Below are 14828 nucleotides of genomic sequence, written 5' to 3' on the forward strand. Positions count from 1 at the left end.
TGAGTTTTCCCCATTGTAATGAGCCCAGGTAGAGCTCACAAGCAGCTGAGTGTTTGCAATAGTCTTGGGAGTGGGCTGTATTGACTCGGTCATTTAATCAGAAAGCACGATAGTCTTTGTGCCTAAACGTTGCTGTAGTAGGACTGAATCACGGTCAGAATGGCTGAGGGACCCTCCTCAAGGTCACCGTGACCTCTTCCTCATTAACCAGACGCTGCAAACGCAAACAGGTCCCACTTTCTGCTTCCCTTCCGACGGTGAGAGTGAAGAGGCCACTGAAGACATTGATGAAGAGTCGGTTACCACCTCAGTCCAGTCCTTCTCTGAGCGAGGTTCGATCAAGGAAGGCAACTGAAGAGTTAGGTTCTCCACCTGTGAATGTCAATGAGGTTGGGGTGGGGTTTATCACCAATGGGTTGGGTTGAGGTCAGTTGGGTGTCGGGCCTGAATTGAGTTAAAGTCATTTGTTTTCCTGGGGGATAGGTGGAGCTGAACTCCAGAGGGGGAGGGAGTTATTGGGTTGGACTTCAATTGGTTTCTGTATCGATGGTGGATGATATAATTGCAGTATTCCAGCTTAATAAATTATTCCTGCATCATAAACAAATCGTTGGCGAGTTTTTGGACTTCATGCTGGAATAGGCCATTCAGTCAGTCAACCTTGTGCTGTTCGTCCACAAGATTGTGATCGCTTTGCGTTCCACATTCTGCATTCCCACTGACCACGCTCAACTATCCCTGCCCATCAGAATCTTCCTACCGGGCCTCAATACTCAATGCCTGCGCTGCCTTTTCTGAGCCAGGGCTTTCCAAAGTCTCTCAGACTCCAGAGAGGAAGTCAACGTCTCCTGAACCCTGTCTGAAAAGGGAGGCACGTCGTCATTTCAAATGGCTCCGGATTCTTCCCGCCAATTTCCAAATCCTCCTTGCCATGTCCGTTCACGACCATATACACTTGGATTAAATCCCACCACATCCACACTGCTCAACCCCAGTGCGAGCAATTCCAATCCGTCTCACCCAGCGACCTAGGACAACCTGTTGGTTCTGGGTACCAACCAGGTAAAGCATCCCCTGAACCACCTCCAACACGTTGACATCCGTTGCAAGGCGACCAACAACTGCGCTATCTTCGAGACGCGGTCTTGTATAAACAAAATGTGGAAGTGCTGGCGTTTGGACTGGGGTGGACAAAGTTAAAAACCTATACAATGTCAGGTTACAGCCCATTGGAAGCACTAGCTTTCGGAGCGCCACTCCTGCATCATGATGAGGCGTTCCGAAAGCTACTGCTTCCAGTTAAACCTGTTGGACGATAACCTGGTGTTGTGTGGTTTTTAACTGTGTAGAAACAAAGTAGTCTTTGTGGTCAAACCCTCATGTAAGACTCCCATTAGCCTTCCTGTGTAGACTCCCATTAGCCTTCCTGATTATCGGTTCATAAACATTCTGCCACACAATGCTCCAAGTCCCCCAGATCCCTCTGCACCTTGGAATTCCCATTCCCGATTTCCCCCTCAATAGTGTCCAAGCCCTTCATTTCTTTATCCACCTGCGGGGTCAAACCATTTTGGACTAACGATGGGTTTAGACTGAGGGTCCTGAGTGTATTGACCCACTGAGCCTCAGGGGGGAGTTAGAGAGCCCCTACTCCCAACATTGGACCCGACTGGACCACATCTTCTGACAATCCGAGGCCTGGTGTTAACACGGCGGGAGAGAAACCCGCTCCGGGCCTGATCCTTTCAGGATCCGCGAACAGAAATCCAATCCCTCATTCCTCGGCGAACATCCCCAGATATCCCGTTGGTGACTCCGCTGTGTCTGAGTCTTCACTGTGTGAGGCAAGGCCTCAATGCCGCACTGCCCTCAAATAGGAGGCGGCACTGGGACAGAGAGCACAGGAACAGACCCTTCGGCCCGACTCCGTCCATGCCGACCAAGCTCCCAACCTAATCTAGTCCCATTAGCCGGCATTTGGCTCATATCCCTCTAATCCTTTCCCATTCACGTACCCTTCCAGATGCCTTTTAAACGTTGGAGGGAGAGTGAGGACTGCAGATGCTGGAGATCAGAGTCGAGAGCGTGGTGCTGGAAAAGCGCAGCAAGGTCAGGCAGCGCGTGAGGAGCAGGAGAGTCGACATTTCGGGCAAAAGCCCTTCATCAGGAATGCTGCCTGGCCTGCTGTGCTTTTCCAGCACCACTCTCTCAACAGCCTTTCAAAATGCTGTCATCCTACCAGCACTCCCCCTGGTAGCTCGTTCCACACACATACCACCCTCTGCGTGAAACATTTGCCCCTCAGGTCCCTTTTAAATCTTTACCCTCTCACCTTAAACCCTATGCCCTCTAGTTTTGGACACTCTTACCCCAGGAAAAAGACCTTGCTTATTCACCCTATCCCTCATGATTTTATAAACCTTGATAAGGTCTCCCTTCAGCTCCAGGGAAAACAGCCCCAGCCTGTTCAGCCTTTCCTAATAACTCAAACCCTCCAACCCTGGTAAATCTCATCCAAACCCTTTCCAGTTTATCTTCCCTATAACAGGGCGACCAGAACTGGACACAGTGCTCCAGAAGAGGCCTCACCAATATCCTGTACAACCTCAACGTGACGTCCCAACTCCTATACTCAAAGATCTCCCCATCAAGACAAGCGAAACGCTTCCTTCACCACCCTGTCTACCAGTGATGCCACTTTCAAGGAAGCATTTGACACAGGAGGCCATTCAGCCCATCATGCCAGCCCTAGCTCAGGTACCAATGACCCCATACTCCAGCACTGTCTGAAAGACCACAGTGCACCTATCACTGGCACACGTGCACACTGGCACATACACACTCACGCGCACACACGAAACCGGTGGTGATTTTGTGAAGTGGATCGGGGAGGGATACAAAAGGGGACAGAGACATGCTGCAGGCTGTTTATTCCGGAAGAGGGGGCTAGGGCTCTCTCCCGGTCTTCGGATACAGAAACCCGAGTACAAAACAATACTGTAACATCAAAATAACAGCACGGATACAGCAACATCGGAGTACCACATCCATAGGCTGACTAACCACTGCAAGTAGAATACGAGAGAGCAGGGAGGGACGGAATGAGGGAAGGACGGAGAGAGGGTTGAGAGAGGGAGGGACGGAGAGAGTAAGGGAGAGGGAGGGTCAGCAAGAAAGGGAGGGACGGAGAGATGGAGGACAGAGGGAGGGCGAGAGAGGAAGGGAGGGCAAGAGGGTGAGAGAAGGAGGGACGGAGAGAGCGTGAGAGGGGAGGGATGGATGGACGGAGAGAGAGAGAGAGACTGCGTTCGATAGATCAGAAAACCAACCAAGACTTAAGCCCATATTTACCGATGTCTGATCGCATAGCCAACCACCCAACCCCCCCCCCCAAGGGCGTGAGGGTCACGGGGAAGAGCCAGTGTTGTTGGGAGGGTTAGGGGCAGAGTGGGGCTGACAGAGTTAAGGCTGGGGGTGATGGAGGGGTTGAAGAGAGTGAAAGAGAGAGGAATTAAGAGAGAGAGAAAGAAAGCCAGAGATAAAGAGAGAAACAGAGAGAGAGAGAGAGAGATGGGATGGGGGAGGAGAGAGAGATGGGGTGGGGGAGGAGGGAGAGAGAGAGAGAGCGAGAGACATAAAGAGAGAGTGACAAAGAAAGATGGAGTGGGGGTGGATGTGACACAGAGAGAGATGGGTGGGTACACAGAAAGAGAGATGGAGAGAGAGTGAGAGACAGTGAGACGGAAAGAGAGACAGAGAGAGTGAGAGACAGAGAGACACAGAGAGGGAGAGAAAGAGACAGAGAGAGAGACAGAGAAAAAGAGACAGAGAGAGAGACAGAGAAAAAGAGACAGAGACAGAGACAGACAGAGAGAGACACACACAGAGAGGGAGACAGAGAGTGAGAGACAGAGCGAAAGAGAAAGAGAGAGTGACAGAGAGACAGGGGTGGGGTGAGAGTAAATGCCCTCTTTGGTGAGGGTCTGAGTGAGGTGGGGTGAGGGTGGGGTGAGAGGGTTGAGATGACGCTGAGGACAGAAGGCTCCTTCTGAAAGGAGCCCCAACCCCAATAAACCCCCCGGACCTGGAGGCAGGGGAGGGGCAGGGGTGAAGGTTGGGGGAGGCTCCACAGTCTACAAGCTGGGGGAGGGGAGGGGGATGTGGGGTGGAGAACAAAGAATGTAGAGGTCGATGGGGGGGGAGAGAGAGAGAAAGGTTCCTCATAAACCTCATTGACCACCCCTTCCCCCAACCTCCCAGTCTCCCCTTGTCCCCCCCCCACTCCCTCCCACCATCCCCCTCCCCCACAGTCCTGTTCACGGCTGCTCCAGCATCTGGTCGCAGGACCTGGCTAGGTCTCGGACTTTGACGTGCGTGTACTCCACCCGGTTGACCGCCATCTGCGCATCCTTCCTGGCGGAATAGCTGGAGCCCTCGTGCGGCTGCCCCGTGGCGACCTGGTGGGTAGGGGTTGGAGAAAGAGAGAGAGAGAGAAAGCGAGAGCGAGCGAGACAGGGGGAGGCGAGACTTGCATTGCTCACTCACAACCCGACCTCGCCCCTTTCACGGCTTTTGCCGCCAAACGGATGCGGTGGGAGGGGGTTGCTGGGACGGACGTCGAGGGGTTGGGGGAGGCAGAAAGGTCTCAGGAACGGGCACACCGCCCGGGTTTTATTTTCCCCAAGAAAAACTACATGCAGCCGAATCGCCCGAGAGACGGAGATTCCCACATCTCGGCCGGGAACACTCTCCCTTCCGAGGTTCTTCTCACCGAAGCCGCGCTCCGCGGGGTTATGTTAAATATCGAGCTGCTCGACCTGGGGAGGCGTTTCGAGACAGTGCCGCAGGACGGGACAGGCCGGTCCCGGGAGGGCGGGAACCCGGCGAAGCTGGGAGGAGGGAAAGCTGAGGTGGGTGTTCCCGCACACGTCCGGCTCTCGATATTGGGGCTAGCGCTCCCCGAGACGGCAGCGGGAGCGCCCCCTGGTCAAATGACCGCAGAGCCTGGGGGTTTGTGAGGCGACGGGGGGGAGGGGGGAGCTGGGCAAAGGAATCAGAGGGCGAAACAGAGTCCGAAGCTGATTACCGACAACCAGCAGGGGCTGAATGGGCAGAGCGGTCTCTGTTCACTCCTGATATCAATTGTCTGGGTACTGCAACAGAATGGAGTACAGAGATTAGAGGGATAGGGAGGGATGTAGGGGCTGGGGGGGGTTACAGGGATAGGGAGGGGTTGTAGGGGCTGGAGGGGATTACAGAGATAGGGAGGGTATGTAGGGGTTGGAGGGGATTACAGAGATAGGGAGGGGGTGTAGAGGCTGGGGGAGTTACAGAAATTGGGTGGGGGTGTAGGGGATGGAGGGGGTTACAGAGATAGGGTGGGGTTGTAGAGGCTGGAGGGAGGTGACAGAGACAGGGAGGGGGTGTAGACGTTGGAGGGAGTTACACAGATAGGGAAGGGGTGTAGGGGGTTACAGAGATAGGGAGGGGGTGTAGGGGCTGGAGAGGGTTACAGAGACAGGGAGGAGTGTAGGGGCTGGAGAGGGTTACAGAGACAGGGAGGGGTGTAGGGGCTGGAGGGTTACAGAGACAGGGAGGGGTGTAGGGGCTTACAGAGACACAGAGGGTTGGAGGTATTACAGAGATAGGGAGGTGGTGTAGGGGCTGGAGGGGGTTACACAGTTGGGATGGGTGTAGGGGCTGGAAGAGTTAGTGGTGATGGAGGGTAGCACTGGATTGGGAGAGCAGGGCAGGGGAGGAATTTGTTGGGGAGGGGGTGTGTGGGAGTACTGGGAGGGGGGTGGTGGTTGGGACTGGGAAATAGGGTGGGTGAGGAGGGTGGCATGGGGGCAGGTCTGTTGGCGGAGTTGGGACAACAGACTATTGGGAGGGGAAGGGTGGCGTTGGCAGAGTGTGGGGGAGGGAGTTGCAGTGTTGGGTGGCAGGCCCATGGCCGAAAAGCCTGGCGCTCCACCCGGGGAGGTCCGCCCTGGCAAGGGGCCCCTCTCTGGCCTTACCTGGGTGAGGTAGCGGATCTGGCTGGAAAGTTCCATTTCTACTCGCTGCACAGAGGCGGTGAACTGCAGGGCATGGCGGTCCAGATTACGCTCTGCTGGCTTCTCCTTCGACATCTCCAGGATAGCGTTGGCTGTGGGCCCAGAGAGAGAGAGGGAAAGAGAAAATAGACTCAGTGTGAGGAACCTCAGCCAAAGACAGGTCACCCCTCAAACCCGCAAAGATGGTACATTCCAGGGTAAAGCAAGTGTGATGAGGAATGTGCTTATTCTGAGCGGAACCGATAAAAAAAAACTAAGCAGTCTTATGTCTTGTTGCAGACACATCAAACTTTTAATTCCAACATTGCAGGTAGATAGGATAGTGAAGGCAGCGTTTGGTATGCTTTCCTTTATTGGTCAGAGTATTGAGTACAGGAGTTGGGAGGTCATGTTGCGGCTGTACAGGACATTGGTTAGGCCACTGTTGGAATATCGCGTGCAATTCTGGTCTCCTTCCTATCGGCAAGATGTTGTGAAAGGGTTCAGAAAAGATTTACAAGGATGTTGCCAGGGTTGGAGGGTTTGAGCTGCAGGGAGAGGCTGAACAGGCTGGGGCTGTTTTCTCTGGAGCGTCAGAGGGGTGACCTTATAGAGGTTTAGAAAATCATGAGGGGGGCATGGATAGGATAAACAGACAAGGTCTTTTCCCTGGGGTGGGGGAGTCCAGAACTAGAGGGCATAGGTTTAGAGTGGGAAAGACATAAAAGGGACCTAAAGGGCAACTTTTTCACACACACTGTGTATGGAATGAGCTGCCAGAGGAAGTGATGGAGGCTGGTACAATTGCAACATTTAAAAGGCATCTGGATGGGTATAAGGGTTTGGAGGGATATGGGCCGCATGCTGGCAGGTGGGTCTAGATTAGGTTAGGATATCTGGTCGGCATGGACGATGAAGAATCTTTCTGTGCCGTACATCTCTATGTCTGTTTGCAGGACGACTGCTCCAGCCAAACAGATGGCTGAGCCTTATGCTCAGTGACAGGCCCACCTTGGAATCTCACACCTCATAAGGCAACAGGAAAAGCTCGTAGGTTTGCAATTCAAAAGGAGGAACGTTGCTATACGTTCGCGGGCAATTTCCTGGGCCTAAAGTCAAAATAGGATCACGACGGGAGACAAGAAAACGGCCTGGGTAAGAGATACATGTTCGCCCCGCTCCCCCCCATCAAAGTAAACAAAAACAAAGATTAAAGTCTACTCAACTCCGGCACATCATAGCATCTCAGAGATGTTCAGCGCGGAAACAAACCCTTTGGGGTATTCGAGGAAATCACCTCCAACACCTAAAATACATCAAATTGATTGTGGGCGAGCTGAGGTACCACTCATGTCGTGTGCTGTACAGGCAAAGGGGTAGGCACTAGTCGCCTCTGCGTTGCAGGTAAAGCACTCTCTTACTCTGAGCACCGAAGCCAGCCATAAGGAAACTGGATAAGAGTACTTCAGGTGGATAGAGGAGGGGAGGGTGTTCTTTCCTCCTCAGCCAGGGAGCGTAACCATTTGGGGTGTCCAGTTTAGAACAGGAAAATTCGGAGAACCTCACACAGGAACCACTTGCCACAACTCATCCCTGGAATGCTGGGTGAAATTTTGATCCCATTCACAGCCAGGGTGTAGCTGCCCTGGACGTAGCTCAGAGGAGGTCGACTCAGAATCACATAGAAACAGACCCTTTGGCCCAAACAGTCCATGCTGACCCTAATCCCAAACTAACCAAGGCCCACCTACCTGCCCCATATCCCTCCAAACCTTTCCTTTTCATAGATTTATTGAAATGTCTTTCAAACGCTGTAATTGTACCCATATCCCCCACTTCCTCAGCAAGTTCATCTCACACACGAACCTCTCTCCACGTCATGAAGGTTACACCTCATGTCCTTTTGAAACCTTCCTCCTCTCACCTTGAAACTCTGCTCCCCACCCCAGAGGAAAAGCCTTTGCCATTCTCCCTAACTGTGCCCGTCATGATTTTATTAACCTCCAGAAGGTCGCCCCTTGTATTGATTGGAACCAAGTGGATCATATGTTGGCTCAAAGATCCTTGTTTGGGGTGACTAACCTAGGACAACCAGGGAGTCCTGCCTGACAGAGATCAACGGGGGGATGGATAGTCAGAGGATCTCCTTGTGAATCTGCTCCTGGGCCTGGCCAAACTGGCCATAGACAGGTCCAGGCAGCGGGCCTGGGAGGGGGTCGTGAGGGCCGACTGCCTGCCCCTCTTCTGCAGGTACGTTAGAGCCCGGGTGTCCTTGGAGAAGGAGCACGCGGTGTCCACCAACACCCTGGAGTTGTTCAGGGAGAGGTGGGCGCCGCAGGGAGTGGACTGCATTATTTCCCCCTCCAACTCCATTTTGATTTAATCCCTGCCCTCCCCCTTCACTGTTTGATCACACAGCATTGCCCTTTGATGTGAAGGGCACTGCTTGTCACTGGCCACTCGGGGGGTTTCCTGGGAGTATAAATAAAGATTTACACAGCTGTTGTGTTTCACGGTGTCCGACACCTGCACACACACACACAACATGGGAAAACAAAGAGGGAAAAAAAGAGAGGGAAAAGCTCAACGGGGGATCGCGGGGCGGCCAGAGACCAGAAAGCTGCCCACTGTCCTAGGGGAAGGCTAGCCAAGAACGGTCTGGTCAGAATGTGGTGTGGATGGGTGTCAGGGGTCTGTTTCACAGCTATGGTGACTTTGTGCTCCACATGCTGTTTCTCATTTGTTCGCACTGTCTCGTCTGTGTTTAGTGGTCATGATTTGGAGATGCCGGTGTTGGGACTGGGGTGTACAAAGTTACAAATCACACCACACCAGGTTATAGTCCAACAGGTTTAATTGGAAGCACACTAGCTTTCGGAGCGCTCAGGTGATAGTGGAGGACACAGTTGTAAGACACGGAATTTATAGCAAAAATTTACAGCGTGTCTTACAACTATGTCCTCCACTATCACCTGATGAAGGAGCGTCGCTCCGAAAGCTAGTGTGCTTCCAATTAAACCTGTTGGACTATAACCTGGTGTTGTGTGTGATTTGTAACTGCTTCTATGTTTGTTACCATTATCTTTGCGATGATTGGAAGTGGGATTGGACCTTTGACAATAGACAATAGGTGCAGGAGTGGGCCATTCTGCCCTTCGAGCCTGCACCGCCATTCAATATGACCATGGCTGATCATCCTTAATCAGTATACTGTTCCTGCCTTATCTCCATAACCCTTGATCCCACTATCCTTGAGAGCTCTGTCCAACTCTTCCTTAAATGAATCCAGAGACTGGGCCTCCACTGCCCTCTGGGGCAGAGCCTTCCACACAGCCACCAGTCTCTGGTTTGCTCTCGTTGCTATAAAAACTGTTGAACAGTGGGGATTGGGGTTCGGCTGTGCTGTCCTTTCTCTGGTATTAGATTAGATTACTTACAGTGTGGAAACAGGCCCTTCGGCCCAACAAGTCCACACCGACCCGCCGAAGCGCAACCCACCCATACCCCTACATATACCCCTTACCTAACACTACGGGCAATTTAGCATGGCCAATTCACCTGACCCGCACATCTTTGTGACTGTGGGAGGAAACCGGAGCACCCGGAGGAAACCCACGCAGACACAGGGAGAATGTGCAAACTCCACACAGTCAGTCGCCTGAGTTGGGAATTGAACCCAGGTCCCTGGCGCTGTGAGGCAGCAGTGCTAACCACTGTGCCACCGTGCCGCCCTTAAAATTAGATTAGATTAGATTACTTACAGTGTGGAAACAGGCCCTTCGGCCCAACAAGTCCACACCGACCCGCCGAAGCGCAACCCACCCATACCCTACATTTACCTCTTTACCTAACACTACGGGCAATTTATCATGGCCAATTCACCTGACCCGCACATCTTTGGACTGTGGAAGGAAACCGGAGCACCCGGAGGAAACCCACGCAGACACAGGGAGAACGTGCAAACTCCACACAGTCTGTCGCCTGAGTCAGGAATTGAACCCGGGTCTCAAGCGCTGTGAGGCAGCAGTGCTAACCACTGTGCCACCGTGCTGCTTTTGTGAACTGCTGCTTACTGTTTATTGTCAACTGTATTTTTAAAAAAAAACGAATCTCCTGAGTAGAGAGGACAGACTCTGAGCAGTATAGCCAGTGTGCTATACACACATACATAAAGTGTGACTTGGCGACAGGATAGTGGTCTCTGTGCAGTTACTTCACCCCCAACCTCCTGCGCTCCAGTGAAAAATGTCCCAGCCTTTCTTCCTAACTCAAACCTTCCACTCCTAGCAACATCCCGGGAAATCTTTTCTGAACCCCTCTCCAGCTTAGGAATATCGGCAGGGGGAACAGAACTGGACACTGTCCTCCAAAAATGGTCTCGCCAACATCCCGTACCCCCTCAAAGTGGCATCGCAACCCCTGGGCAGAGCGAAGGCGGCAAGTGCGCTTTCCTGGGAGCGGAGGAGGGTGAGGGATGTTCGAACGGGGCTGACCGAAGCTCTGAAGAACGAGAGGCGACCTCAGTGAAACTTTTCGGTCTCTGACAGGGCAGGAGGTGAGGGAGGGCCTCCCCCTGCTGGGGGCCAGTGGGTGAAAGTCCAGAGTCTCCCATTTGAGACGGAGGTGAGGAGGAATTTCTTCTTCTGCCTGTGCTTGGAGCTCTCACCACCCCCCCCCTTCAAAACTCCCTATGCACTACCCCTCCCCTCCCCTCCCCCACAAAAGACAGTAGTGGTGGCTGGCTCGCTTAATATACAGAGTTAGACAGATTTTCAAACAACGAAAGAGGTGAGGGTGATGGAAAGTGACCAGCCCTGATCTTATTGGCTAGTGGAGCAGAGCGAATGGCCACCTCCCCAGCTCCAGCTCCTATCCCACCTGTTCAGGCCAGGAAACCTTCTCTCTCTCTCTCTCTCTCTTTCTCTGTGTCAGCATCTCTCTCTCTCCTCTCTCTCTCTGTGAGCATCTCTCTGTCTGTCTGTCTGTGTCAGTGTCTCTCTCTCTCTGTCAGTCTGTGTGAGTGTCTCTCTGACTCTCTCTGTCTAAGCGTCTCTCTCTCTCTGTCTGTGTGAGCGTCTCTCTCTCTCTCTCTCTCTCTGTGAGCATCTCTCTGACTCACTCTCTCTGTCTGTCTGTGTGAGCGTCTCTCTGGCTCTCTCTCTGTGTGAGCGTCTCTCTGACTCTCTCTGTCTAAGTGTCTCTCTGTCTGTCTGTCTCTCTCTCTCTCTGTCTGCGTGAGCGTCTCTGTCTCTCTCTCTCTCTCTCTGTCTGCGTGAGCATCTCTTTGTCTCTCTGTCTGACTCTCTGTGTGAGCGTCTCTCTCTCTCTCTCTCTGTGAGCGTCTCTCTCTCTCTGTGTGAGCATCTCTCTCTCTCTCTCTCTGTGAGCGTCTCTCTGACTCTCTGTCTGAGCGTCTCTTTGACTCTCTCTCTCTCTCTCTGTCTGTGTGAGTGTCTCTCTGACTCTCTCTGTGTGAGCTTCTCTCTCTCTCTCTGTCTGTCTATTGAGTGTCTCTCTGTCTGTGTGAGCGTCTGTCTCTTTCTCTGTCTGTGAACGTCTCTGTCTCTCTCTATCTGTGTGAGCATCTCTCTGTCTCTCTCTGTGTGAGCGTCTCTCTGACTCTCTCTCTCTCTCTCTCTCTGTGTGAGCGTCTCTCTCTCTCTCTCTCTGTGAGTGTCTCTCTGACTCTCTCTCTCTCTCTCTGTGAGCGTCTCTCCGAATCTCTCTCTCTCTCTCTGTGAGCATCTCTCTGACTCTCTCTGTGTGAGTGTCTCTCTGACTCTCTCCCTCTGTCTGTGTGAGCATCTCTCTGTCTCTCTCTCTCTGTGAGCATCTCTCTGACTCTCTCTCTCTGTGTGAGCGTCTTCTCTCTCTGTCTCTCTCTGTCTGTGAGAGCGTCTCTCTGACTCTCTCTCTCTCTGTGTGAGCGTCTCTCTCTCTCTCTCTCTCTGTGAGCGTCTCTCTCTCTCTCTCTCTCTGTGTGAGCGTCTCTCTCTCTCTCTCTCTCTCTCTCTCTGTCTATGAGCATCTCTCTGACTCTCTCTCTCTATGTGAGCGTTTCTCTGACTCTCTTTCTCTGTGTGAGCGTCTCTCTGTCCCTCTCTCTGTGAGCGTCTCTCTGTCTGTGTGAGCGTCTCTCTCTCTCTGTGTGTGTGTGTCTCTCCGAATCTGTCTCTCTGTCTGTGTGAGCGTCTCTCTGTCTCTCTCTCTCTCTGTGAGCGCCTCTCTGACTCTCTCTCTCTCTCTCTCTCTGTCTGCGTGAGTGTCTCTGTCTCTCTCTCTCTCTCTCTCTGTCTGCGTGAGCATCTCTTTGTCTCTCTGTCTGACTCTGTGTGAGCGTCTCTCTCTCTCTCTCTCTCTGTGAGAGTGTCTCTCTCTCTCTCTGTCTGTGTGAGCATCTCTCTGTCTCTCTCTGTGAGCGTCTCTCTCTCTCTGTGTGAGCATCTCTCTCTCTCTGTGAGCGTCTCTCTCTCTCTCTGTGTGAGCATCTCTCTCTCTCTGTGAGCATCTCTCTGACTCTCTCTCTCTGTCTGTGTGAGCGTCTCTCTGTCTCTCTCTGTCTCTGTGTGAGCGACTCTCTCTCTCTCTCTCTCTCTCTGTCTGTGTGAGCGCCTCTCTCTCTCTCTCTCCCCTCTCTGTAACCTGGGGACAATAGAATGACATTTGGCCTCACTATCCCAGGGTTAATGGGCTAGGCCTGCACTCCAGGTGAGATTAGGGATAGGCTCCTCTCCCTGAGGTGACATTACACAGCAAAAGTTCACACAGCACCCCAGGAATGGCCAGCCAACTCCCTCCCATCTCGCCTACTCTCTCCTTCGATGTGCTGCTCCTCCTCTCTTCCCTCCACTCCTCAAGTATCCCCCTCCAATCTGCTTCTCCCATCCCTCCATCTCCCACCCCCTTTTCCATATTCACCTCTCCTCCTTGTTCTCCTTCCACTCCCTCCATCATGTGCTCCTCCCTCAACTTACCCTAACCCCCCTCCTATAAACCATTCCATCCCTCCCCAAATCCTGCCTCTCTCCTTCCCTCAGCCCCATCTCACTCTCCATCTCCCAGTCTCCTCCTCCTCCTCGTTCCTCAAATCCCTCTTTCCGCCCCCTCTCCTGCCCCCCCATAACCACACACTCTCTCTCACACTCCCACCCACCCCGTCTCTCAATCCCCCCCCCTCCTCTCAGTCACCTCTTCCTTCTCTCTTCCTAATTCCACACCTTCCCTCTCTACCTTCCCCATCTTCCCTTTCTCTCTATTTTCTCCTTTTTTCTCTCTATCTCACCCTTCTTTTCTCTCCTCTCCACCCTCCCCTTTCTCTCCTCCCTCAGTCTTCCTCTCTTCCTTTTACTCCCCCCTTTCCTGCTTTATTCTTCCATCTTTCCCTCTAACTCTCTCCCTTTCTACCCACCTTCTGTTTTCTCTCTTCTTTTCCTTCGCCCCCTTCTATCCATCTTCCCCCTCCGTCTCCACTTTCCTCTTTTCTCTGCTCCCCTCTTTCTGATCTCACCAACTCTCTCGATGCACCTTCACCACATTCCCCCTCCCCTTTCTTCTCTCTTCCTCTGCCCACCCACTCTCTCTCTGCCCACCCACTCTCTCTCTGCCCACCCACTCTCTCTCTGCCCACCTCCCCCTCCCTCTCTCTGCCCACCTCCCCCTCCCTCTCTCTGCCCACCTCCCCCCCTCTGCCCACCTCCCTGCACTCTCTCTCTCTGCCCACCTCCCCCTCTCTGCCCACCTCCCCCCCTCCCTCTCTCTGCCCACCTCCCCCCTCTGCCCACCTCCCTGCACTCTCTCTCTCTGCCCACCTCCCCCCTCCCTCTCTCTGCCCACCTCCCCACCTCCCCCCCACTCTGCCCACCTCCCCCCCTCTGCCCACCTCCCCGCACTCTCTCTCTGCCCACCCCTCCTCTCTCTCTCTCTCTGCCCACCCCCCTCTCTCTCTCTCTGCCCACCACCCCCTCTCTCTCTCTCTGCCCACCACCCCCCCTCTCTCTCTCTGCCCACCACCCCCCCTCTCTCTCTCTGCCCACCACCCCTCTCTCTCTCTCTCCCGCTCTGCCCACCACCCCTCTCTCTCCCTCCCTCCCTGCCCACCTCCTCTCTCTCTCTTGCACTCTGCCCATCTTCTGTCTCTCTCTGCCCATCTTCTCTCCCTCTTTCTCTCTCTGCCCACCTTTTCTCTCTCTCTGCCCACCTCCCCTCTCTCTCTCCCTGCCCACCTCCTCTCTCTCTGCCCACCTCCCCTCTCTCCCTCTCTGCCCACCTCCCCCCCACTCTCTCTCTGCCCACCTCCCCCCCCTCTCTCTCTCTGCCCACCTCCCCCCACTCTCTCTCTCTGCCCACCTCCCCCCCCCTCTCTCTCTGCCCACCTCCCCCCCTCTCTCTCTCTCTGCCCAACTCCCCCCCTCTCTCTCTCTGCCCACCTCCCCCCCTCTCTCTCTCTGCCCACCTCCCCCCCTCTCTCTCTCTGCCCACCTCCCCCCCTCTCTCTCCGCCCACCTCCCCCCCCTCTCTCGCTCTGCCCACCTTCCCTCTGCCCACCTCCTCTCTCTCTCTCTGCCCACCTTTTCTCTCTCTCTCTGCCCACCTTTTCTCTCTCTCTCCCTCTCTGCCCACCCCCCCCTCTCTCTCTCTGCCCACCTCCCCCCCTCTCTCTCTCTGCCCACCTCCCCCCTCTCTCTCTCTGCCCACCTCCCCCCTCTCTCTCTCTCTGCCCACCTCCCCCCCTCTCTCTCAGCCCACCTCCCCCCCTCCCTCTGCCCACCTCCCCCCACTCTCTCTCTCTGCCCT

General features: G+C 54.0%; 1 protein-coding gene across 1 annotated transcript in view; it reads right to left on the reverse strand.

Moving 5' to 3' along the window:
• Positions 1-2913: 2913 nt before the first annotated feature.
• The window catches only part of med11 (mediator complex subunit 11), a 13400-nt gene continuing 1485 nt past the window's right edge, over positions 2914-14828 (reverse strand). The window contains exons 2-3 of the mRNA XM_060854489.1: positions 6018-6148; positions 2914-4457 (exon numbers count right to left, since the gene is read on the reverse strand). Coding sequence (XP_060710472.1) covers positions 4317-4457; positions 6018-6148 — 272 coding nt within the window. The 3' untranslated portion in view covers positions 2914-4316. The remainder of the gene's footprint in view (positions 4458-6017; positions 6149-14828) is intronic.

This window comes from Hemiscyllium ocellatum, chromosome 44 (assembly GCF_020745735.1).
Source record: "Hemiscyllium ocellatum isolate sHemOce1 chromosome 44, sHemOce1.pat.X.cur, whole genome shotgun sequence".
Classification (NCBI taxonomy): domain Eukaryota; kingdom Metazoa; phylum Chordata; class Chondrichthyes; order Orectolobiformes; family Hemiscylliidae; genus Hemiscyllium; species Hemiscyllium ocellatum.